The sequence below is a fragment of the Heloderma suspectum genome, chromosome 3, assembly GCF_057233095.1.
Source record: "Heloderma suspectum isolate Gila_16-S chromosome 3, 16-S_ref, whole genome shotgun sequence".
Taxonomy (NCBI): domain Eukaryota; kingdom Metazoa; phylum Chordata; class Lepidosauria; order Squamata; family Helodermatidae; genus Heloderma; species Heloderma suspectum.
In genome coordinates this window covers 131,647,382-131,674,294 of record NC_139460.1, presented here as the reverse complement: position 1 = coordinate 131,674,294, position 26,913 = coordinate 131,647,382, and the positions used below count along the sequence as shown (strand labels likewise).

Below are 26,913 nucleotides of genomic sequence, written 5' to 3'. Positions count from 1 at the left end.
AGCATTAGCTGGAGGATTTCTCCAGCTTAAATTCTTCATTGGATTTCATCATACTTGCCATTAACTTCTGTTGCAGTGATCAAGTGTCTTGCAATTAGCCCCCAAAACACTTGTAATGCATCCTCCAAAATATACGCATATTTGTTTCTCATTTTATGTTAAACAACTGAGAGTGAAGGACAGTGTTTTGTGCATGATAAGTCCACATTTTATTAGAATGTAGACACATGTCATTTTTATAAAACCTATTACAAACTGGAACAATTTGGCATCCACTGTTTTATTGTATTTCATTTATATACCACTAGTTTTCCATGGAATTCAAGGTGCTCTACATAGGGCTTCCCATTCAGGCATTGACCTGAGCTACACCAATTTAGCTTCAGTAAGGTTGCAGAACCATGACTTTGCTATAACGTGTGCATCTCTTCCTAGAACATAGAAATTTCAATTGGCCTAGTTGTCTTGATGCATGTGGTATCTTAGTTGGATTTGGCACTGTTAAGTCCTAAATAAAATATTAAAATAATATACTCTTCTGAAGGATTCCTTATTTACATAGTTGCTCAGTGTTGGCCTGATCCTAAGGTTTGTTGAGCCACACTGAGATCTGCATCACACACACACACACACACTGCAGTTGTCATGCTAATCAGCTGCTGTCATCTGCAAATTCGAAATGCCCTTCTCTCTTCTGTGCTTGTCTGAAATCTTGGCCACCAGGTCACAACTAACTATAGCTGCTCACTTTGGTCCTACTGGACTCCTTGCCCTCTGCCTTTTTCTTGGCCCTCCGCTGCTGCTGTTTCTCGACATCAGTAGAGGAGCAGGTGCACCAAATCAGAATGAGAACACTGTCCCATCTGCTGCTCCAGTGAAAGTGATATTTAATTATTCCATTGCTAGAGGATTCTGCAAAATGTAAAAATAACTTGGCTTTATACTGTGTGATACAAGTGGAAAAACTGAGAGAAGAGATGCCTCTGAGGGTAACCTAGCGAGTAAAGGAACTGCAGCCTAGTGGTAAAGCTTCAACTTTCCACTGTGATAGTTGCAGGAAAAATAAGCCTGCTGTATACTTACTTAAAATGGCAAGATTTGTAAAATATCTGAGCGTGCTTTATTTCAGCATATTTTTTGAAGTGATTTCTCTATAAAACATGATTGGTTAAACTGCAACATCAGCGTTAATTTGTGTGTTTTTGTCATTCAACAGGCTTTCAGCTGAAATGCAAGATTATGGTTTAATTATTGATGGAGCAGCGTTATCATTAATAATGAAACCACGGGAAGATGGGAGCTCTGGTAACTACAGAGAGCTCTTCCTTGAAATTTGTAGAAACTGCAGTGCAGTTTTATGCTGTCGCATGGCTCCTTTGCAAAAAGCACAGGTTTGTGTTTCACTTGGTCCAATTACACGATAAATGTATGTTTTGGTAAATATTTGAAGTCTTCGTGTAATGCGTTGTGGTAATTTTAAAATGTAAAACACCCACCTTGACGATGGAAGCAAAAATGGAAAACAAGGAGAAATGAATGAAATAAGAATTTCTGTAAGAAAGCAATTAGTTAATGGTACATTAAAATGACATCCTGCTGTGCCACTGATTTATATATATTTCCACCAGATTTCAAGGATTGACACACCACCAAAAATGAGCTTATTTAATTAAGGAAAAAGTGCTGCATTTTCAGCTGATACCTTACTGTGAGATTGCAACGAACTTCATGTGGAAGCTTTTATTTCCTAAACAGAGAAATAAAAGCAGAGAGAGACAAGAATAGGTTATGATGGAAATTCTTTTTCAAGTCATCTGGGTGATTAGGGTTTTATCACCAACTGATATCAGGAATAAAATTAGATAAATAACTTATCTTTGGACTAAACACCTACTGCTGCCTGGGTAAAATTTCAATACAGTCTGCTCTTCCCCTTACTTTCAGAAATAAATAACAAGTTAACTGGGCTATACTGTATTTATTTGAATGATGTGTACCTCCCTGACCACCTCAATTGTTCCCAGAAAAAATAGAGATTTTATGTCAGGTAGTTATGCAGATAATCTCTTCAATGCAGCTAGGTTTACTTTCTCCCCATGGGAAGGGGAGGGGCATACTGAGTTTCCTCAAAACATAAAGAGTGAACAAGCCCAAATATATGTTTTGCAGGCCTGTATCTTTCACTCCATCTGGAAAATAGTATGATTCTATGATATTTGGAGTGAAAGTCTTCCCCCTGCCACCCCCACCCACACATATTGTGGTCAAGTTGCAGAAAACCCACCCCCAAACAGTAGTAATATCTAGCAAGTGAAACATGGAACGTAAAGACACAATTTAGCTCCTTTGCTGTAATACAGTAAAGCTTTTGTAATAGCACCTCTTTTTTCTTACAGATTGTAAAATTAATTAAATGGTCAAAGGAGCACCCCATCACATTAGCAATTGGTGATGGAGCAAATGACGTCAGTATGATCCTAGAAGCACATGTTGGCATAGGTAAGTGGATTGTTAGGTTCCAGTTTAAAGTCAGTAAATGGGCTTTAAAAAAAAACCCATTAACTTAAAAAGCAGTGATATTGACCTGGTTCGCTAGTAACAAGGAGCAACCATTGCAGAATTTCCCTGGGGGGGTTGTGTTGCAGCTGCTGCCGCCATTTTAAATATTCAAGCACCGCAGTTTGTTGTTACGTTCGAACCTGGTGAAGGTGGGTTGTTGTTGGTGCTTGACAAGCCATCCAGAACCCATGGGCTGTTTTCAGTTTGCAGGTGGCTTGTCAAGCACCCCAACAACCCACCCTCACCAGGTTTGCACATAACGACAAGCTACAGTGTGGCCCCACTGCAGCTTGAATATTCAAAATGGTTGCCACCGCAACGAGAAGCTCTGTGGGGAAATTCCACCATGGTTGCACCTTGTTACTGGCGTTACTAGCCTTGTTACCTCATTATGTGTGAACCAGGCCAAAGAAGCAGAATGCTCCTGGAACTATGAGGGGAGTGCCGACTTCTGTTGACAAGGATACAAACCTCCAACTATTGTGGAAGAATATGTATTTTCTCCATCAGTGGCTTAGTCTCTGTTTCACTGTTGGGTGGACGATGCTGAGTGGCCAGCAGAGTCCTTCATACTCATTTGGGGCAAATGAAGCACAGCTCTTGCTCACTGGTGGAGGGAAAATATACTTTGGAGCAGCCTTCCCCAATTTGGTGCCCTTCAGATATGTTGGACTGCAACTGCCTTCATCCTTAGATAGTATGATGGGAGCTGCAGTCCAGCACTCCTGGGGAAGACTGTTTTAGAGCATCAGACATATCTCCACAGAGCAAAAAGTACCAACAGGCAGCCAAGGCACAAATATGAGAACTTTCTACATTCAACTATCTAGCATTGGGGCGGGGGGGGGGGTGACACTGTGGTTGTGTTTGGATGGCCCTTGCTTAATAAGCCAAGACATATATGAGCCTTGTGCCTGCATATTTCATCCTCATTGTGCCCCTTCCCTCCTCCTTTATTGGCACACCTCAATCCAGGAAGTCTTCAGTTAATCACAGTTTGGAGTTGGTTTAAACTCCTGGCTTATTCTGAACAAAATCAGCAATTATGAAGACTTCCTGGGTTTAATAGCAACATGCCAGTAACGGACAAGGGAAAGGCATAAGTCTCATTCATCAGATCATCAGAACTGTGTGTGTGTGTGTCTCCTGTCTCTGTCTTTATCTCCTTCTGGGCACAGGAAAAGGTTTAGAAGTTCATCGCATTGGTGTAAGTAGACAATTAGGCCTTGGAATATACAGACTGGATGTCACTGATTTAATTTAAAGAATTCAGAGCTCATTCTCACTGGCATGTTTTCTCAAAGTACATAGCATGTAATCAAATTTAAATCATGGGGAAATCTAATTATTAGTATCACCAAGTCAGTTTCACTGCATCATTTCACATTGTTTCACCAGCTTCTATCACTTTCTTCTTCTAGGCATTATTGGAAAAGAAGGCCGCCAAGCTGCAAGAAACAGTGACTATGCAATACCCAAATTTAAACATTTGAAAAAAATGCTGCTTGTTCATGGGCATTTTTATTACGTCAGGATATCTGAACTTGTGCAATACTTCTTTTATAAGGTGGGGTGGCTTTGTTTTCTTCTTGTCTTGTATTAGATGAAAGCACCTGATGATAAAATGTCTTCCCAACACTGCTGTTATTAATACCACAGTTCAGACAGAGGCAGCTTATTTTTAAACTCATTGGCACTGATCTGAAGATTCCACTGTTTGACCAGAAGTCACTTCTGGTCATGCAAGGGGGCATTGATCCCCCAACATCTGCAGCACCCCCTCTCCAAAAACATCTAGAGGGTTTCCTGAAATGCTGGAGCCAGCTTTGGGGGAATGGCAGGGCTGAAGGTAGATGGGGTATCAGCAACCACCATTCCATGTCGTGGGATCTTTGGATCGAAGCTGTATTGACAAACATGGCCACTTTCTTCATCCTTTTTTCAGATCTTCACTGATCTCATCATATCCAATAAGTTAAGGTTACTTCCATCTACTCTGATTCTTAATATCAGATTTGAGGAAGGAATGTTTAAAACATAAAGCTGATTTATGCCCCAGGCCTGAAGATTTCTGATGGATTATCTACTTGCAGCACTTGTGACATGATGTTCTATAACAGATGGTGCGCCTCATCCTTCGCATTGATTTCCTGTCACAGCAACCTTAGGATTGGGTCACAAAAACCTGCAGTCCTAAAACCACTACTAGAATATCCATTAATGCAGTAAATAAAGGAGCAAGCAGTTTGATGGCTGCAACATGAATCAGCTTCTAATTTCAGTTGGCCAAGCTGAATCGAAGATAGATTGTTTGTTTTTATGTCTACAAATGATAGGCTGTATTGTATTAATGATAATTTTTATCTGTATTTTGTTATGTTTAAAACAACAGAGTCTTAGCCCTGTAAATCTGTACTTTAAAATGCAAACCTCAGGTATTTTATAACAATAGATCAGCACATTTCACATACGTGTTTTGTTTCTTTCAGGGAATAGCTCATCTCAACACGACAGTTATCCTTGCCAGATTATTTTTATTTCATCATGATGTGCTACTTGATACATTAATACATAGATTAGATAAAATACCAAATTCACTCAGTGCATCTAAAACACCATCATATAGAACATAATATGTAATGCACAAGATGTGGTCCAAAGTGAAGGACATATTTCTCCCTTGGCACCACATTTAGAATCCACTCCCAGCATAGTGTTAATATCCATTTGAACTAGCCTAGACTTTGCAGCAATACACTGCTCCTGTAACATCAAGGCTTAATAACATCAACCTACAAATAACGAACGTATTTGATCAGTAAGCTCAAATGCAGCAATGAAAAGTTAAATGACTGAATATATTTTGCTCTATATTGTCCTAGTTCTCCCTTCAGCTTCAACAGGGAATTACTCTGAGCATTAGAAGCTTGAAGCCTACTTTGCAGGAAAGGAAACAGCAGGAAATAGTCTGTATATGTTTCTGGTTTTGAGTCAGTTTACATATACATCAGTGTTACCATATTTCTTCCATGGCATCACTCATATGGACATGTGTAGAAAGACAGGTACATAATATTGCAGTAATTCATGCAACTGCTGTAGACTTTTGTCATCCACAGCAATCACAACAAATTCAGTCCTTCCTCCCCGCTCCCCTCTATTGGTTCTGCTTCTGCCCCCTTTTAGTCGTGGCAGCATTGGATGCATTCTTCTTTGCACTTGCTTCCATATTCTCACTCATCTTTTCTGTCACTATTGCCTGGGTTCTCTTCAACTTTTTCTCACAGATTATCTTATTTTACCCCCAACCGTATCTTTTACCGTGCATGCCTGCAAAACCAGTTGTTCTGTCTTTGTTTCCAGGGGCTGGGGCTGGGAAGGATGCACAAACTATTGCCAAAAAAAATGAATGCATCAGTTGGTCACCATTTGTTTTTACAAATACAGCTTCTGTCTACTGCCATTATAATTCACATAGTACTGAAATGTCGGGGGGTGGGGGAGTTAGTTTGGTTTTACCTTCTTATTGAAAACTAAATTGTATGTTCAGTAGAACTTAAATATGGGTTTGATTTCATTTATATAGTATGATAATAATGTGCAGCAGCTATTGCTTTTTTGTCTTCCAGAATGTCTGCTTCATTTTCCCTCAGTTTTTATACCAGTTCTTCTGTGGGTTTTCACAGCAGGTATCTGAGAACATTCTTTCTCCCTGTTTATCATTTAACCAATATGAAATATGTTTTAATGGGTTAGGAGAATTTTAAAGGTACCTTGATAAATATTCATTTATTTATTATTCTATACCACCCAGTACCTGAAGCTGTCTGGGCTGTTCACAAAACCTAAAAGTATAAAATACAATAATATAATAAAATATAATATTAAAAGCTTTAAAGGTTTAAAACAGAATAAAAACAAAGTAAAAACCATAGTAGAAGCCAGCAGCAGTGTCAAGATTTAAAAACAGAACATGTTTTTTTAAAAACTGAAGAACTAAAAGGCCTGGGAGATTAAAAACATCTTCACCTGGCACTGAAAATACCACAACGTAGGTGCCAGGTAAGCCTCTCTGGGAAGCTCATTCCACAACTGGGATGCCGACTGAAAAGGCCCTCTCCTTAATAGCCGCCCACCTCACTTCATTTAGTGGGGGCACACATAGGAGGCCATCAAAAGCCGCTGAGAGGTCCAAGAGAATCAAAAAAGCAGTGTTGGTTCTGCTGGACCTCTGGAGAAGGGGATTGTGCCCTGTTGGTTCTGCTGGACCTCTCAGTGGCTTTCGATACCATCAGCCATTGTAACCTTCTGCAGCATCTGTTTGAGATGGGACTGGGAGGCTCTGTTATACAGTGGCTCCAGCTCCACTAGGAGGGACAATCTCAGGATGTGGTGCTGGGGGATTCCTGTTTGATGCTGTGGCCATAGGCCTGTGGTGTCTCTCAGGGCTCACATATCCCTTATGCTATTTAACATATACGTGAAACTGCTGGGAGAGATTGTCTGGATTGTTTTGTGGTTCAGTGCTTCCAGTATGCTGATGACACCCTACTCTGTCTCTCCTTTCGATCCAGATCCAAGGAAGCTGTTCTAGTTCTAAATTGGTGTCTGATGTTGTTAATGGACTGGATGAGGGCAAACAAACAGAAGCTTAATCCAGACAAGATAGAGGTGCTCCTGATTAGCTGAAAGGCTTATCAGGGAATAGGGATTCAACCTGTGCTGGATGGGGTCACACTCCCCCAAAGACTCAGGCTCACAGTTTGGTGTAGTCCTGGACTTGGCCGTGAACCTGGATGCCCAGGTTTTGGCAGTGGTCAGGAGTGCGCTTGCACAGCGGAGTCTACTGCACCAACTGTGGCCATTCCTAGAGATGTCTGAACTGGCCATGGTCACACATGCCTTAGTTACATCCCATTTGGACTATTGTAACATACTGTATGTGGGGCTGCCTTTGGAAACTGTTCAGAAACTTCTGCTGATCCAAAATACTGCAGCCAGACTGTTGACTGGGGCCGGTTACAGGAGGCACACGACTCCCTTGTTACAACCACTTCACTGGCTACCGGTCTGTTCTGGACAGAATTCAAAGTGCTGGTTATGACCAATATGGCTTGGAACCAGGCTACCTGACAGACTGACTTCTTCCATACAAACCTGACTGGGTCTTAAGATCTTCAGGGGAGGCATTTCTTTCAAGATCACCACTTTCAGATGCGCACTCGGTGGTGATGCAAGAGAGGGCCTTCTCAGTGGCTGTTCCCAGGCTGTGGAACTCCCTGTGAAGGGAGGTTAGGTTTGCTCCCTCTTTGTTGTCCTCCTAGTAGGATAAGATATTTTTATTCAAACAAGACTTTGTCATGTAAATGGGTCTAGATGCTGTTTCCATGCTGTTATTGTTGTGTTCTTTATTATGTTTTAATGCATTTGTTTTATTATTGTTTTAATCCAGTTTTATTTGTAATTATAAGCCACCTTGAGTTCTTTTTCTTAGTAAAAAGGTGGGGTACAAACCAAATAAATAAACAAACCAACGGTTATGCCCTCCCTGTTCCTCTCTCAGCAGGGGAATTCCCACAGGGTGGCCAGGGCAGTTTCTATTCCAAAACCAGGCCTGAAGCCCAAATGAAATGAATGAAGCTGATTATCTAGATCCAAGAGTGTCTGGAATTGATTGGCAACCACCAGCTCAGGCACCTTGTCCAGGAAGGCGATGTTGGCAACCAGCCCTTAGTTGCTAACATCTTCCAGGTCTAGGTTAGGCTTCTTCAGGAATAGCCTAGTTACTGCCTCCTTTAAAGAGGCTGGTGCCACAGCCTCTATTAAGGAGGAATTTACAAGCTCTTCCCTTTTTAAAATAAGGTTTGTTAGCAGTCAAGAGCAGCTCAGAGGTCAGCTCTCTTTCCAGTCCTCTTGTTGCTCCTGTATTTGTAATCCGCAATGACTCATATGATGCCTGACATAGAAATGTCAGACTTTGCATTTATTATTTGATAACTTCAGTCTATGTATGAGAACTTTGTCTTGATCCAGCCAAAAGCTAAGCACTTTAATGTCCCATTGGTAGGTTCTTAAATATTTTCCATTAAAATCAATGGGATTTTACCATTTAGTTGCACTGTGTCCTTTTTGGACTATACAAAGTACTAATTTATTACAGTATCCGGTGTCCTTGGCACAACATTTGCTAATCAGATGTTTTATTAATTGGGAGTGGTGTTGAGGTTGGAGCTCCAATATCAATTTCTTAATTATTCACTGTAGTCACGTTCCTCTATTTGAGTGTGACTACAGTGAATAACTAGGAAATTAATATTGGATGATGGACATTATCTAATACTATACTGTGCTATATTATCCTATACCAGTGGGAGATCTTCAGGGTTACTTTGTCATTTATTTAAATCTTTACTATTACAGTACCTTAGAATTATAGCTGCTTAATATAATATGTTTTTCCATCTACAGCCTTTATACGATACTGCGTATCTTACCCTGTACAATATCAGCTTCACTTCCCTTCCTATCCTGTTGTATAGTCTAATGGAACAGCATGTCAGTTCAGATACACTCAAGAGAGACCCTTCACTGTACAGGTAGAGTTAATAACATTGTTTGGACAGACACTTAAGACCACTTAGTGGCACCCTGCTCAACTTTCATCCCTGAGGAAAGGGGAGCAATGAGATGCTGCAGTAGGGCAGGAGTGGACAACATACGTCCCATGGGTTTCATGCAGCACCCTGCCATCCCCCCAAATTTGGGAGGAACCAAAAATGTTTTTTTTAATTAAAAAGAAAAAAGAAAGAAAATGGCATCTGGAACTGCTGCAGAGCACCAAAAGGATTAATATTAGTTTGTTTGCAAACTAATTTGGACCCTTTGGGGACTCTGTAGCAGCTACATAGCCCGCTTGGGAGAGCATTCCACATCTGAGGTGCCACTAATTGTTTGTTTTATTATGTTGTTTCTGATTAGATTTTATTTTTATTATGGATTTTATTTGTGTGTTTATTGTAACAGCATGAAAGCTGTTAGCTATAGAGCAACTAATAAAGCTTAGAAATGCATGCATGCATGCATGCATATGAACAGATTAACACATTACCTTCTAAGTGATGGACGGTGTAAAATAAATTATTTGCTGACACCACCCCTGGAAGAAGTAGGTTGTCTTCCACCATTGGCCAAGAAAGACAGCAGGGATTTGTTGCCTGCATCTGTTCAGTGATCAAAATAAGTGGCAGCAACAGCAGCAGGATTGCCTCTCCATTTAATTAATGGGATACTGTGTCAGTCTGGTTAAAATGTCTTGCAGGAAAATGTTCCAACAAAGACAGTTTGTGCAGGCTTTGTTAATTTGAATAAACATGCAGAAACTGAAGTCATACCATTATATCCCAACTAGTACTAATGAAGTACTAGTTGGCTGGTATGAGATAGTTGTTAGGACCAGGGAGACCTGGGTTAAAATCCTTGGTCAGCCACAAAGTTTACTGGGTAAACTAGGGTGAGTCACTATATCTCAACCAAGTCCTACCTCACAGGGTTGAAGCCAGTGGAATAACTGATGAGTAAATGACCTCAGTCATGTAATTGATATATACAAATTTCTCATTTGTATTCTAATAACTACGGCTCTTTACCAGATGGTAAAAGAAGTGTGTGTGTGTGTGCGTATTTTTTAAAAATCTGTACCTGTTTCAGTTTACAAAGAGCAGCCTCTTGAAATGAAATGAAATCTTTTAGAGACCTCTAGTGTTGCTTTTTATTACTTAAGATGGGCTCATCAATGTACTTGATAATACTGATTGTTCCCTTCTAAAAGGATTTAAGATACAATGGAAAACTATACTATACACAGAGAATTAGACACCAGCATAGGAATATTATGGATAAGCCACATGGAAGCGTTAGAGCATTCCTGTCACTCAGGGAAACGTTTGTAATTTCATATTTCTATTTTAACACTTCAAAATTAATGTCTGTGTCATTATTCAGGGATGTTGCCAAGAATGCCCACCTACGCTGGCGTATATTCATTTACTGGACATTCCTGGGAGTATTTGATGCTGTGGTCTTTTTCTTTGGTGCCTATTTCTTGTTTGACAACTCAACTGTGACCAGTAATGGACAGGTTTGTATCTAGCTTGATTAAAGTTACCCTGTAATGATCAAGACATTATGATTATTACACCCAAGAGTTATTTACGTCTTTTTTTCTTCACTAAGTATAATCTAGTATTGTGTAAGTAACATGGTTACTTGTAAATAGAAAAGGTTGGTTTTTTTAATGCAGAATTGGAAGGGACTGGTAAAGTCTTAATTCAGTATGTCAGGGACTCAATATGAAGTGCTGGTTTTCACCTTTAAAGTCTTTAACATCTTCAGACCAGATTACCTGAAGGATTGTCTCCTTCCACATGTAACTACACAGATTTTGTGAACCTTTTCAGAGGCACTATTCCAGGTGCCCTCTCCATGTGAAATTGGGTGGGTGGGCTACTAGAGAGAGAGAGAGCCTTCTCAGTGGTGGCACCTAGGTTGTGGAATTCCCTTATTAGACGGGCATGCCTGGCACCTTCTTTATGGCCATTTAGGCACCAGTTGAAGACCTTTTGCTTGTCCTAGGCCTTTTAAAGTTGTGATCTTAAAGCTGAATTTTAAGCCTCTGGCTGCATTTGTATATAACAATAAATCAGTGTTCCTGCTTATTGAGAATGATCAGGACTCACTCTTGCTTCGTGCGAGGGGTTAAACTAACCAGGAAGGGACAGCTTATTGTGATGTCCGAACCTAGGATCTTTGTTTATTGCTCCCAAACAAGTTGGGGTTTGAATGCTAACAACAACGATTGTTGGCTTATGAATTCTGGTTTGTTTGTGAGCAAAAAGACAGGATCCCAGGTTTGGACATCACAATAACCTACTTTTTCTTGGTTAGTTTTACCTGCTTTTATGAAAGGTAGAGCAAAACGGGAGCAAATGGACTACATGCGTGCACAAGCACACTGATCATTCACAGTAAACCAGGATAAACCACTAATTCTGACTTAACACTATAAACAAACACGGCCACTGTTTTTATCTGTTCTGTTATTTGAGTGATGCTGTAAAATTTATTTTATTCCTCTCTACTGCTAGATATTTTAGGCTTTAATTTATTATTCTATGAGTTTTTGGAATTTTAATATTGTGCAATTAAATTTTTCTTTGTGAGCCACCCAGAGAACATGGTTATTGGATGGCCTATATAAATGTCGTAAATGAATAAATAATAACACGAGCTATAGTAAGTAGCTACAGTACCATTAAGGAGAAAGAGTGTCTTCTGTGAACTATATATTATTAATGTGGTTAATTTTGCCATTAATACATACTTTCTATTTTCAATTATTTGATTTATTCATAACTTCCATTTTAAGAAATGGACATTCCGAGATCATTGTAATAAACTTCATACATTCATTCAGAGCACTTCTGTTGTACTTGCTAAGTGACACTGAATATAATTTTAAGGTTCTTCTGCTTTTTATTTGCATGTTAACTTTTATGTAGTCTATTTTATTTGTGTCTTGTTTATTGTTTTTCCTTTTTTGCTACTTGCTTCTCTTCCTATCCTCAGCTAATGACAGCCAACACTCGCATGGTAAGACTGCTGTGCTTTTGTCACGATGTGTGTTTCCCTATCCAGATTTGGAACAGAGCAGATATTTACAGAAAAAAAATATTTTCAAATTTCTGTTTTTCCCTATCCCTGCTGTGTTGAAATAATAGAAAAAGCTGCTCTTAGTTTGCTTTTTAAAAGCATAGAATGAGAGGGTATGGATTTCAAAAACATAATACTTCTGATAAGTGGGTATACGCCTGTTACTTTTCAGTTACTTTCTCTTCCCATTCAACTAATTTTCGTGTTGATATAATTCTACACAGATTAGAATAATAAGTACTGGATGTGTTCAATAATACTGTTCAATAATAAACAAATGTAATAATTACCTGAAGTCAGTTGAGAAAAGAAAGCTGTGGAAAGGAGGTAGTCAGAAGAAGAAAAAAATGGCTCATAAAGTTATGAGATGAGAAACATAAAAAGTTATAAGATAAGATATAAAAATTATAACTACAGATAACTTCATAGAAATGAATAAGGGATTAGAATGAGCAGAAATACAACAGCTCCATGTTCTAGATGGAATACTAAAGGTCGTGTTCTGAGGCCCTCCTCTGGGTGACACCCACCTTCAGAGATTAGGTGGGTGGTGCCTGAAGAAAGAGCTTTCTCAATGAAGCTATCCCACCAGTAGGTGGGATAGCTTTCTCAATGAAGCTATCCCACCAGTAGGAAGCTTCACCTGATGGGAATCTCATGTCTTTCTGGCATCATGCAAAGGCCTATATGTCTGGGCCTGTTATAATATTTGTTGTATCTGTTTTAACACTGCCATTGTTTTTAATAACTTTTTTTGTTTTATTTTATTGTTTTAACTGTTGATTATTTTATTTTTTTTGTTTGTAGGAATCCTAGGAATGGTAGAACTAAAAGACAGGGTATAGAAGTACACAGTCCCCTATGTCTTGCTGGAGTATTTTTTATCTAATCTACTGTAATGCAGTGAACCAGAGCTTGCAGGGTTAAAGTGCAAAGACATTTTGATTAGCAGGGACAATTACATGATCTGACACCCCCTCAAACTTCCCTGTTCTCTCTGACATTAATTGCAATACTTGAGGTAGCTGGGTGTGTGTGTGTACACGCACACAATAGCTTGCAAGCTTTATGTCAAGCCATCCAATAGTGATATCTTACATTCCCATAAAAATCTTAAAGTGTACGCACTCAATATTTTCATATATTACACAACCATATGCTAAATCCCACTTGCTGTACTAGAACGTATAACTTAAAACTGGTTTGTTCTGAATGTGTTCTCTATAGATGTTTGGAAACTGGACTTTTGGGACACTGGTGTTCACTGTACTAGTATTCACCGTTACCCTGAAGGTATGATCTTCTACATATCTTCTATTGAAACCAACTAATATCACTTCATGGAACATGTTCTCGATGAAGAAAGGCTAAACATTTGGGACTTTTTAATTTAAGGGGGGGGGAGATTAATGACAGAACTTGATAGCAGTTTATGTAATTATGCATGCTGTGGAAAAAGTGAGTAGAGAGCACACACCCCCTCCCAATCTTATATTAGAACTTGGTGGACATGTTGGCTGGGGATATGTTCTGTTCTGAACAGGGGACCCTATATGGAGCAGGTAAAGGTTTAAAGTCCCCCTATCCCCCATGTTAGGGTTCTTATCCAGATTGGCTCGTTTGGCTTTCTCCCTGCTATCTTTTCACCAACAGTTGAAGAGCCTTTGATTTTTAAAGCTCCTTGTTCTTCTTCTGTCTACTGTGTTTCAGTTTGCTTTGGGATTACCTTATAGTGATTGTTTTTTTAAAAAAAATGTGTTTAGTTTACTAGATGTTTTTATTGTCAGTTGCTATGCAATGTTATGAATAGCAATCTAAAAATATTTTAAATAAATGGACAAGCACTTCTTCATACAGTGTGTGATTAATTTATGTGGCAGTAGCCACTACTTTAGATGGACTTAAAAGTGGAGTAGACAAATTCATGAAGGATAACTCTGTCAATGACTATTATCATGTACAGAGGCAGCGTGCTATTGAAAACCAGTTCCTGGGGAGCAACAGGAGGAGAGGCCTATTGTCTTCATGTCCTGCTTATAGGCTTCTCAGAGGCATCTGGTTAGGCCACTGCAGAAAGCAGGAAACTGGACTAGGTGAACCGTTGGTGTTGTATCCTATTGTGCCCATGCACTCATGGGACCCTCCACTTGCATGACGGGGCTTTTGCAGTTCTAAAAATAACCTGAAATGAGCAGAGCTGCTCATTTCCAGAACAGAGTAGGTCAGTTGAGCTCACAAAGAGGTCTCTGCTGATCTGTCCCAATCCGGAAGTGATCATTTCTGCTCATTTCCTGGGTTATTTTTAGAAGTGCAAAAGCCCCATTGTACAAGAGGAGGGTTCCATGAGTGTAATGGGACCAGTGGAGGTAGAGTGGCCTGGTTGGATACTGCCCTTTGTCTGATCCAGCTGGGCTGTTCTTGTGTTCCTCTGTCATTGTTTCTCAGAAATACCTTCTCTCCACAGAGGACCTTGTACCTTAATCTGCTGAACAGTTTGTGATTCACCTTTTAGTTACTGTTTTTTGAAGAACTAGTGATACTTCCCTTTGGGACTCATTGTTCCTTCTCCTAAATGAACTTGGTATTTATGGCACAAGAAATCGTCAACATGTCTTTCCTCCAGGGCTTAATTTGAAGCAAGGCTCAGCCTTATAGCCTCTTTGTAGTGCCTGTGATTTTCACATGAAAAAAGGGGCCTCTGAAATTATGTAGAGCATCTCTTCTTACCAGCCCCTGCACATACAAGATTATTGAGCAGAGCCTCTTGGTCAAAGTGGTGTGTGTGTGGCTTTCAGAAAGGTTGAATTCTGGCACCTCTTTTGTTTAAAACCGGGGTGCACAACCTTTACAACTCCAAGGACCACATTGGGTGTTGGCTGGGGGCCATACATACACACACTCAGTCACATATAATACTTCAGAGGTTGCTGGAGCTGGCTAAGTCCCCCCCTGTCTGCCCCAATGACCATGACAATATTGCTGCTTTACAGTGATGTGGTGGTGGTACAGCAGTGATCTAGGCTACATGGGGGTCACCAAGGGGGTTCCTCCCCTTTCTAGCAACCCTGACCCTATTGCTGCCTTACTGCTGCCATTAGCATTGGTAAAGGAGGAATCCAGGCTGCTTCAGGGTTGTGGTTGAAGCAGGAGGCAGCCTCCTCCCTGTCTCTGCAACTCTGATGCTGCTATGCTCCCGCTATTAGTGCCATGGTGCCGTGGTTTTTTTGCAACAGCTGGGAGTTCTGAGGGGGCCCATAATAAGAGCTTTGGGGGGCTGTCCTTTTTACATTCCTGGTTTAGAAAAAACTGATTGATGCCTATCTCAGGGGCTGAATGGTGATTCTAGAATAAGTTTGCAGAAGTGGCTTATGAGAAGGTAATTAAAGCAGATTAGATGTGTTCCTGGCACATGAAGGAACATAAGAGAGGTTGTGCAGGTAGAAGAAAATTAAGTAGTACAAAAAAAATTAACTTACATGGCATGGCAAAGGTGAATAAAGGGAGAGGGGGAGGAAAACTATTCTTAATACCTATATTCAGCTTCATTGTTTGTGGAAGGGTAATTTTCAGTAGTTGTCCATCACATTTGTTCTGTAAGATAAAAGCAACAGCAGGTATACAGCAGAGTTCATGTTGCTAAACTCTACTTGTTGTTCAGAAAACTGTGAAGCCACCTTAAGTCATTTAAACGTATACTAATCTGTCTTTTTTAAACTGTCATCCATCTGGAGATGTTGACCTAAATATCTCTTTGTATAGCTTGCACTGGATACACACTACTGGACATGGATCAATCACTTCATGATCTGGGGATCACTACTTTTCTACATTGTCTTTTCCCTTCTCTGGGGAGGGATCATTTGGTAAGACTACTGTGGACCATAACGTAAATGCCATTCGTAGCATTACAGTAATGGATTATATATTAAACAAAGGTATACCTGAGGTCCCATCATGATGGCCATATATATTTATTACATTCCATTTACATCCTACCATTCTTCCAAGAAGCTCAAGATAGTGTATGTGGTTCTTTCCCCTCCCATTTTATCCTCATAACAACCCTGTGAAGTAGGTTGTGCTGAGAGATATTGATTGGCCTAAGATCACTCAGCAAACTGAGTGGGGATTTGAACCTGGGTCTCTCCAATCCTACTAATCCTAGCCTCTAACCAATAAGTTTTGGCCAACAACTCCCATGATCCCTTACCATTGGCTATGCTTGGCAGTGCTGATGGGAGGTATAGGCCAGAACATCAGGAGCACCACAAGATGCCCATGACTGAAGTACACAACACATCCGAATCCTGGCACAGTTTCTGCCAGCACTAGCCTTGCATTTTAAACTGGAAACCAGTTTAAATGGTTTAATTAAAGGAACTGGGTGAGAAATTCTGTAATCTGAAACTAAGTGAGGTTATGTCAGCTGGTACAGTTCATCCCACTTGGGCAGAAACCTTCGTCAAGTTATGTTGAAGGAGTTGCTTCATGCCATATATTTCAATGTAAGCAAGCGTTAAATGATGTACAATGGGGCAAAAAATCCCAATTATACGTGATGGGATCCGAGCCAGCAGTGATCCCCAAGAAAAGAGTTTTGGGGATGTCGTGGACAGCTCAATGAAACTGTCTACCCAGTATGTGGCTACTGTGGAAAAAAAGGCAAATTCCATGTTAGGTATGATTAGAAAAGGAACTGAAAATAAAACTGCCAATATCATACTGCCTTATAGAAATCAGTGATGTAACCACACTTAGAATGCTATGTGCAGTTCTGGACATCGCACCTCAAAAACAATATTGTAGAGTTGGAAAAGGGCAACCAAAATAATCAAGGGGCTATGAGGAAAACGACTGGGACTGTTTGGCTGAGAAAAAAGGCAAGTGGTGAGACATGACAGAGGTGTACAAAATGATGCATGGTGTGGAGAAAGCAGATAGGGAGATGTTTTTTCTCCCTGTCTCATAATACCATAACCCAAGGTTATCCCGTGAAACTGATTGTTGGGAGATTCAGGACAGAGAAAAGAAGTACTTCACACAATGCATTGTTAAACTCTGGAATTCACTAGCACAAGACGTAGTGATGGCCACCAATTTCGATAGCTTTAAAAAGTGATTAGACAAATTTATGGAGGGGTATGGCTGTCAATAGCTGCTAGTCATGATGGTTATATATTACCTCTAGTGCTGAGGAAACACGAGCAGGAGGGTGCTATTACACTCATGTCCTACTTGTAGGCTTCTGACAAGTATCTGGTTGGCCACTGTGTGAACAAAATACTGGACTGGATGGATCTTTGGTCTGTTTCAGAATGGCTCTTAGTTCTTATATTTGTGGAAAGCACAGATATGAGATCAACAACATACAGGGTTTTATCTTTTACCAGACTGGATTCATTCCCTGCCCTAACCCTTATTATGTCAATTCACAGGTAGAGTCAGCAGATCTTGACAGAATAGGGCTTTGCTCAGAGTTCTGCTGCCGTCTGTGTACAGGATCCCTGATTCAGTCCTGCCTCTGGCTTATTCTGGAAGGGAAGTGACCTTGGCATTTCTGAAAATTTGTACAAAGAGACATAGAGAAGTTTCCAGCTTAAAATCCTGACATTTCCAGTTCAAAGACTCTTAAGTAGTGGGGCTAGCACATAGAAGGCAAGCCATTCAGCAGGGCATTGATTCAACAGGTGCAGGAAGGGTTCCTAGACTGACCAGGTTTGCACATAATGCTAACCCATGGTTTATTTAACCTATGATTTGTTGCCCTACCTAAGGTTTGTCTGGCAGGAGATTGAACAAAGCCATGATTTGTTCCTCAATCCCTGGGTTGTTTGTTTCCCTCCTTTTTCACTGCTTCCTCCCTATAACCCAAATGCTTTTGTGGTTATATACATACATATATACATATATGCAAACAAAGAGGAATCCTGTGAAAGTTTTGAACCTAGTCACTGTGGGAATTTGAAGGCAGGGTATAAACTTCTATAGTGAATACATAATAATAAAATATGCATACAGAGATGTTCTTGTTTTGACTTGATTTTTGCATCCAGATTGGATTCTGTTTTTCTTCCCACTAGGCCTTTTCTCAATTACCAGAGGATGTATTACGTGTTCCTGCAAATGCTGTCTAGTGGTCCTGCATGGTTGGGTATTATTATGCTCATAATTGTGAGCCTTCTTCCAGATGTGCTGAAGAAAGTTTTATGCAGGCAGTTATGGCCCACAGCAACAGAAAGAATTCAGGTAAAAAACAGAAATCAAGTCTTGATTGCTTTATATATTTATGGCAATTCATGATGAGTCCCTAATCTTTGAAGAGTTTCAGCCCAATATCTGCTCAGTTCAACTGAGGTAAAATGCAGCTTGCTTCTCAATAAGTATGCTCGGATAAGTATGTTTAGTACACAAAGGTTGTATACTAGAAATTATTTCCATTAAGACTACTTAAAGCTGGTTCACACAATGTATTTCCTATTCAGTCAGACAGCTCTAACTGCCCTCACATACATGATCACATGAACAATCATTGATGTATGAACCAATGAGGTATTTGGCCAGCAGCATCCCATAATTCAAGTGCTGGACAAAGCACAACTGCAATCACAGGAATTGTTGCAAGTAGTGCTGACCTGAAACACAAGGCTCATATTTATTCACTTTTCCATGGCCCTGGAAAAGTCCTCATTTTCAATTAGTTTTTTAGGAGCAAGAAGGGACATAAAAGCATTAAGCAATCTGTTTTAAACATGCATGCATACCTTGACAAAAATAAATAATCGCAAATGCCCATTGACACTTTTGGGCCCTCCTACCCCCAAAAACCTGAGCTAGATGTTTTATTGCATATATTTATGTATCACTTTCTTGCCAGTGCATTTGAAGGGGTTTCCAATGTAAAATAATGGCTTATGCTGTAATAAACATGATACAAAAGAAAGGGAGGGAAGGAAGGGAAAGAGAAAAATAAGCAAATTCAGGTACCATCTCTGTGTAAGATTTTATTCTTACAAAGTACCTTATACAAAATAAAAATAAGTCATTTATTAAGTACAATAGGAATGATCTAATAGAAATTATTATGCAGTCTATTTGGAATGTGTCATGAATTTTGAATGATCAAGTGTGTTACATGTATAGCTTGGACTTTCATGTTTCTAGAAAGTTTGTTTCCCTGTTCAACTGAAGCTGTTGGTATAAAAAATAATGGTTAAATAGAATTGCATCATAATTCTGTTACCTCTTTTTCATCCTCTGTAGTAATCTAAACTTTTAAAAATCTCTCTTGAAAGAACAAATCTATTTGATGTATTGCTAAGAATATTCTATGCTTCACAAATATCTATGTAGACACAATACGAAACGTCAATCAGTTTCAGACATTTGCTGCTTCTAATCTTTTGTCTAACCTCAAATGAATATCCCATAGCAATGCAATTGATACCTGGTTCAGACAATACTATCCCTTACCTTCTCCCTAAATGTGGAGGGAGGAGGTAAGGTGTGGGGGCTGACTCACTAGATGCACCTGTATTACTTTTGACACCCCAGGACATCTGTCTGTGTCTGTAACTTTTGAATAGGGTGTACCAAAGTAAAATCCATCCTGGATAGTCCCAAATCAGGGAGTCTATTTCTGGGTATTTGAAGAGAAAATCAACTGCACAGTTTAGACTTACATGCATTGTATTTTACATGTGTTCATCCTGGTCAAGTCTTGCTTCCACATGTGGACGTATGTTGATGTCAGAGGCAAGTCAGGCACCTGATTTGGCTGGGCAGGAAGATGCAATCTTACTGCCATACTGTACGTAAAGGAAAGATAGGGAAAATATTGACTGAATTAGACCCAGTCAATTGGTCGTACAGAATAATGGAGACAAGAGTTCTACTAGCATTAAAATTATACTTTTCTGTATAAATTGCATTGTACTAACTTTATGTAATAATCTGAACGACCAATTTTGGTAGAGTGGTCATAAACAGATTGTACAGACATTCAAGGCAAGGAGTGTTCAATATACAATAGTACAAATAACTCAGTGCTGTTAGGAGACATGAACTCATCCTTAACATTTTGACAGTTGCCTGTAGAATATGGTGGTTGTTTACAGTAGCTGGTAAAAACCATTAATATTCTCTGCACCTGATGCAGACCATGCATGACTTTAGCAAGAGATCTAAAGAGGAGCATAGATTACAATTCTATACCTGCTTAAGAACCTAAGAGCCCTGCCAGATCAGACCAAAGTCCCATCTGCTCCAGCACTCTGTTCTCACAGTGGCCAACCACATGCCTATGGGAAGCCCACAAGCAGGACATGAGGAAATTGGTACCTCTCCTGCTCATGTACCCTAGGAAGTGGTATTGAGAGACATACTGCCTCCAGTACCGGTAATATCTAGCCACCATGCAGGGCTGACCCTACCATTAGGCAGATGAGCCAACTGCCTCAGGTGGCAGATGCGTGGAGAGGGAGGGGCAGCAGTAGCAGTATCCCCCTCCCCGCTATTCCCATCTGTTGGAGGGCAGAACTACATATCCCGCATGGCCTGTTCTGAGCTCCCTAAGTATACCAGGTGCAGTGGAGGATACAGTCTGATTAACTGCCAGTCCAGTTAGCTTCTGTTCAAAGAAGGGGGGGGGGGCACCATCTTGTCCTCACCTCCAGCAGCAAAATATCTTGGTTTGGCCCTGCCATCATGATGAGCAGCCACTGATAGTCTTTTCTTCCGTACCTGGGAGTTGGCCTGTTGAACGCATTGCGACTTATTTCTGAGTAGATATGTATAAGATTGCATTGACAGTGAGGCAATTGTGCTATAATTCTAAAGAAGTCTAGCATGGCATGTCTTCAGTGACTTGCCCCCACAGGTGGACTTTGAACCTTTTTGTATGCAGTTGCTAGTTACCACATTGCTAATGTTTCTTTGTACTATGCACTAGAAAGCCTTTAGCATTTAATCAGATGTATTCCTTGTGTTTCTTCTTTTCCCTCTCCCAATATACTCCTGACTTCCATCCAACTTTTCCTAAATAACTACTACCTTGCTTTAAACTATAAATGATGTATTCTGGTACTTCCATCAATCTTCTGGGGAAATCAGACTAAACATCAGTGCCTTTCTGTTGAGCAGTCTACCATCTTTATGCTTTCTCAGACTTCAAGCAGTCTAAGTTTCTAATGGAGCAAAAGGTGATTCTTTTCCTGCCTTTCTGCATGCTTGGCCATTTCATTCAGAGGATGTTAGAAAGTGCATTCACAATCACAAGATGTTAGCCATACTTCATATCCCCAACTGTACTTTAAACCTTTCTGTACTTAAAATATTGTTGTAGGCATTCCCTGTTTGCTTTTCCAAAAGTGTCTGTATATCATAAGTAATTCTGTGCACGTTTTCATTCTTTCTATGTGAATAATAGCACAACAGAGTATTTCCATTGCTAGGTTTATTCTTTTTAAGTACTGGTGGTTTTCATAGATGGATGCACATAGTATTTGCATTGCAACCACCCCAGTGGACAGCTTGCCAAACACAGATGTGATGGGAGCTTGTGAACACCGTAAGGTTGTTCAGATGTATTGCTGAACTATAGTTTGTCATTATGTGCACAAAACTGGCTAGAGCTTTGGGCGTGTGCACTCTATCCTTCCCTCACCAGTGGCACTTCCCTGTCTCTTTCCTGATTTCAGGCAAACCATAGTTTGTCATTTTGTCCAAACCAGCAAACTATGGTTTTGAGCTTGTCCTGTAAACCAGGATCAAAAACCAGGGGAGTTTGTGCTTGACCTGTCCTGAATCTAGTACTTTAATTAGAGATGACTCTTAGATTTTCTCTTTCCGTTTTGATAGTACAACTCTGACTTTTTCCAAATTCATTACGTTTCTCACCTTATTGTGTTCTGCTGGTCACATCTATATTTGGTAAGCAAGAAAGAACATTGTTCTCAATGACTCCACAAGTTTTTCAAATTGACTTTCGAAGTTTGCCTCTTCTTTTGCTACTTCTATTTTGAGGGCTTAACTTTAGTATATATGCTGTTTTGGGCTGTTGTAATCAGTGAATCTGCAAAAGCTTTGGAGGAATCTGTTTCTTTTGGTAAACCTCAAGCCAAGTCCTGTTTCCTTTGCTGATTCATAACTATTCTATGATGCCACTCGCAGTATTTGATTTGAATCTTCAGCCAGGAATTATGCATGTGTTGATCCGTTTCCTCTTATGCCTACCAAACGTAATTATTCTGTGTTTACTACAAATTTGCATTAATGTGTCTTCATCATTTCTACTTAACATTATTCTTACTTCATGTTTCTAACATTAAGACCTTTAATGTAAACTTGACGTTGTTTTTCAAAAACGTCAACACTGAATTATTACATCCTTTCTTAATTTAGATGTATCTATTACAATTAACTTTAAGTAACTCAAAAAGTCTCCCTGACATAAATAAGTTATTAAAAATTTGGGGTGAAAGGTAGAATTGTAATCCCGCAACTGAGGTAGTTATGATGATAACTGTGATCCTCCATGTAGTGATGCATATGGGCTTATGGGTGATCTTTATCTTACCTGTTGCATGGGCATGTTAGACATTATCCTCCTACTTAAGAGTATAATGGGTCCTTTACAGAAGGAGAAAGAGAAGACCCATTTGGGACTGTGACAGATATTGTAGGAGCAGGCTTTACGAGATAGTTCTCTCAAAACCAGTTCTATTGAAATAAGGAGTAGGCAAACTGGTGCCCTCCAGATGTTTTAGACTGCAACTCCCATAATCTCTGAACATTGGCCATGCTGGTTGTGGCTTATGAGAGTTGTAGTCTCATAAGAGCAGCAGTTTGCCTATCCTATACAGTGTATGGCATACAGGTACTATGACTGAGTGCACTGAAGCCCCCTGAAATTTGATCATATACCGATGAAGACTCTTTTGAAGTTCACAATTCCCAGAACAAATATGAAAATCAGGTTATGAAACCGTTAGTATTCAGCTAGGATACAATAACGATTGCTTTATAGTTTATCTTTTAAATTTGTTAGTTTTTCGTGATCACTATTGACAATTTGGCATCCTAACACTACAGTTGAAATTTTCCTCTTGGGATATTCATATTCGTCTCAGTGTTTTTCCTCATCCTTGCAGAAGAGTATGAAACATAAAACAGCTCTAAATGCCCTGGCGAACAACGATGGGCCACTCCTTGAAGGAACCCTTTCTGCTTCCGAGGCATAATTAGATCACTGATAGGTAACAGTATTGCACGTGTTACCATTTTGGTAATTTCTGTTGGTGTGCTGTGATGTTTTCAAAGAGAAAACTGTTTCCTCCAGAGTTTTTGCTGTGCTTTACCAAATGCAATCTGATTTCTCCAGTTTTGGATATTATAGTCTGTTTTCAATACATTTCAGAGCACAGGTAAGTGTTATGGTAGTATTTGTGGGGGGATGCTGGGATTTAAGAAACAACGTATGTTGTTTTGATTTCACATTTATTCTAGTAGGACTTTATGTGCATGATAGGAGATGTAATTAAATCTGAATTTCTAGCTGTTGTGGGTCTGTGACCAGTGAATGGATGTACTTGTACCGCAGATAAGAAATGGTAGCTGGCATATAGGCATAAGATGCAGGTGTGAAGTCACTTGCGTTTGGATGGATTCAGATTGCAGTAATGACTAGTAACATTGGCTTGAACATAATTCAAAGTTTATTTCCTCATAAATATTGTTGTATAATTTCCAATCATGAATCCATGGCATGGGGTCCGGCCTTCTCTTTATCCTGCCTGTTTCCTTGGATGTGGAATTATGATAAAGCAAACTTTTAAAAGGCATCGATTTGCACTCTAAACCGCTAAACATCTATGCAAGAGACAGGCTACAGATGTCAAAAGGCCATTTTCCACATTACAAGAAGTGGTGGAAAGAAGGGGCACAAGTGCATGCACATATGGAACACCCATATCGCCCCTTCAGGGAACATTTAAAGGTTCCATTCTTGAAAGCCATGAGAAGTAACTTGAAGCAAAAGCACACATTCATGCACACACTCATTTTTTCTCCATGTATTGAAATATACAAAGCAATCCTCAGAAAGCTTAACATCTTAATTTTCCAAGGAATACCAATGTGCAATTTATCAGGATTCCTAGAATAGCTTCCACCCATCAGCATGCTTCGTGGAGACTTGGAAAGTGTGTTCATTTCTCCACCTCTTCTGCTCCAGCCTAGAGTGCTACCTCATTCAGATTAGGGATAGTATGGGAAGATTAAAATCAACTTACCAAGTTTAAAAATCATCCCTATCATTATTCTCTTTTGAAATATTGAAGAAAAATATCAAGGATACCAGGCATCCAAATATCAAAATATTATGTCACGCAAAATGCAGCATAAAGAGTGACTGAGCATCTTATTATTCATACTAAGCACAACATTAACAAAATGTTGTTATTTTTTTCTCCATTGAGATGGTTTTCATTTTAAATACGCCAAACAGTTGTGCTCTGTTGTAATTTTTCTATCTACCTTCGTGGCAGTGTTGCCCCTTTGAGCTGAGAGATACCACATTGAAGGTTTTTAGTTAGTTATTGTGTTGACTACTTTATAATCTCTTACTTGTTTTCTTGGCAGAATACATCAAGTCATGGTCGGTATCATCTTTCAGAATTCACACCTCTTGCCTCTCTGAAGAGACCAAGATACAGGAGCAGTGACTGCAAGAATTCCCCAGCAAGAAGGTCTAGTTCTCACTCTAAAAAAACAATGTTTACACATTGGAGAAACCATGATTATTCAGTACTCCCATCTATCTTTGGCTATTCCAATAAGCGTTGCAATTCTAGTACGGGATACTACCACAGGGGTTCAAGTATGGAAACATCTCTGTGACAGATCACCAAGTCAAGCCTTTAAGAACTACAGCAATTCCTTCCTCTCCCCCACAAAATACATTGCAAATGACCATTTAACAGCAGTGATTGAAATTTTGTTGGCTTTTACTGTCTTGTGTAATATTCTGACCAGCTGGATCAAGAGCACCGAGAACAAATCCTTCCAAGAGTATTTGTCTTTCTTTTTATGTTTTAAACTGTTGAAGCAATGGAGTATCTACACAGTCTGGAACTGTGAGAATGGACAGCACTATAATTTCACTCAGTTCTCTCAAACTCTTTGTGTGTTTATTGCCTCTGTCATCTCTTTTCCTTTATTACTTGAACAGTCCTGCTTCAGTCAGTGATCTTCTTCAGAGATCAGAGGTTAACATTTTTGACTGCCATAAGCAATGATCTCAGATCCTCCAGTGAAAGTCAATGAGAGCATATTCACAGGTGCTGTTTCTGACTTGTCTTTGTCCTGTTTTTGCTCTTTCTGTAGAACAAACTGGTGTTTCCTCTGTGCAAATCTGCTTTCAAGAAGCGCTCTCTAATGTCCATTTTATTGTAAGTCGCTAAGTAGGACTGTATGTGATTTTAAGATAGTTTTTTTCGCTGTAGACCAATACATTTCTACATAGACTCTCTACAGATCTTAAGTCAAGCTGGCTATCAAATGGGTGAAGTGGCCATTACTGGTATTGAACTGAAAATAATGACTGAATTTAAGAATTCAGCCTTAGAAACTTGTCGATAATAAATAAACCACTGATCTACCATTTTGCTATCTCTAAAATGGAGAGTGTTGGAAGTGTTTGGCTACCCTGTGTTGTTGTTTTTCCTGTCAAGGCAAGGATGTAATTGGCTCCTTAACAACTTAACAGCATGCTACTGTGTTTCAGATACTAGTGTTTCATTTTTAATTTGACTTTAAAAGGGGGACGGGAGAAAAGTCTAATAGAAGATCTACTGTATTATAAAGGTACAGCTTGTGATTATTTCTATTAGTTAATAACCGCTAAGTGGTGTTTCCTCTGCCCCTCTTTGAATGTGGACTTGACCATATTTCACACAAAATGCAAAAGCTGTATCAATTATTTTCAATAATTACAGCCAGCTTGTACTTCAGCTCTATTTGTGGCTCTAGTTTTGCTTTGTACTGGGTTTGATGATAGCAAACACATACCAGTTTTGTTTCTTTTCCCCCAGTGTTTTATTTAGGGTGTCAAAATTGCTGAAGGATTGTTTTATAAGAGCTAAAGTTTCTGAGTCAGGGGTGGGGTGGGGAATGCAAGTTCCCTCTCACATTCCTTGAGCAGAAAAGGTGGAGGGAGACATACCATTTTGAAAGGCAAATTGTGAAAATGTCATTATACCAAAGACTATGGAGAAAAAAGAATCTGGTGGTTCCGATACTTTTCCATTCTCACCCCCTATAACGCACAGCATCAGAGCATCTGTATCATTTAAGATGAAGCACTTTCCAGTCCCAGTGTTGTTCACAGGCTGATAGTAATAGACATAGAAGTAATATTTATTTGCTGTTACATACTTGAATGTCAGGTAGAAATGTCCCCTACATTAAACACTGGATACAAATATATATATGTATATATAATATATATATACACACATATATTTTTTAAAAAATCAACTTAATGTGGGTATTGATTTTGTATCTGTAGTAGTGACAAATCTCCTGTTTGGGTGTAGCTAACAAATTATTTTTAATGTATTTTTTAGAAAACTTAAAATTGCCTTTGCACTG

General features: G+C 39.5%; 1 protein-coding gene across 1 annotated transcript in view; it reads left to right on the top strand.

Annotated features, from left to right (window-relative positions):
* Positions 1–25,930, top strand: part of ATP11A (ATPase phospholipid transporting 11A) — a 139,810-nt gene extending 113,880 nt beyond the window's left edge. The window contains exons 20-29 of the mRNA XM_084844613.1: positions 1,217–1,391; positions 2,397–2,499; positions 3,981–4,126; positions 6,189–6,248; positions 9,028–9,155; positions 10,561–10,696; positions 13,495–13,560; positions 16,027–16,130; positions 18,348–18,513; positions 24,904–25,930. Coding sequence (XP_084700739.1) covers positions 1,217–1,391; positions 2,397–2,499; positions 3,981–4,126; positions 6,189–6,248; positions 9,028–9,155; positions 10,561–10,696; positions 13,495–13,560; positions 16,027–16,130; positions 18,348–18,513; positions 24,904–25,161 — 1,342 coding nt within the window. The 3' untranslated portion in view covers positions 25,162–25,930. The remainder of the gene's footprint in view (positions 1–1,216; positions 1,392–2,396; positions 2,500–3,980; positions 4,127–6,188; positions 6,249–9,027; positions 9,156–10,560; positions 10,697–13,494; positions 13,561–16,026; positions 16,131–18,347; positions 18,514–24,903) is intronic.
* The last annotated feature ends 983 nt before the right edge of the window (positions 25,931–26,913 follow it).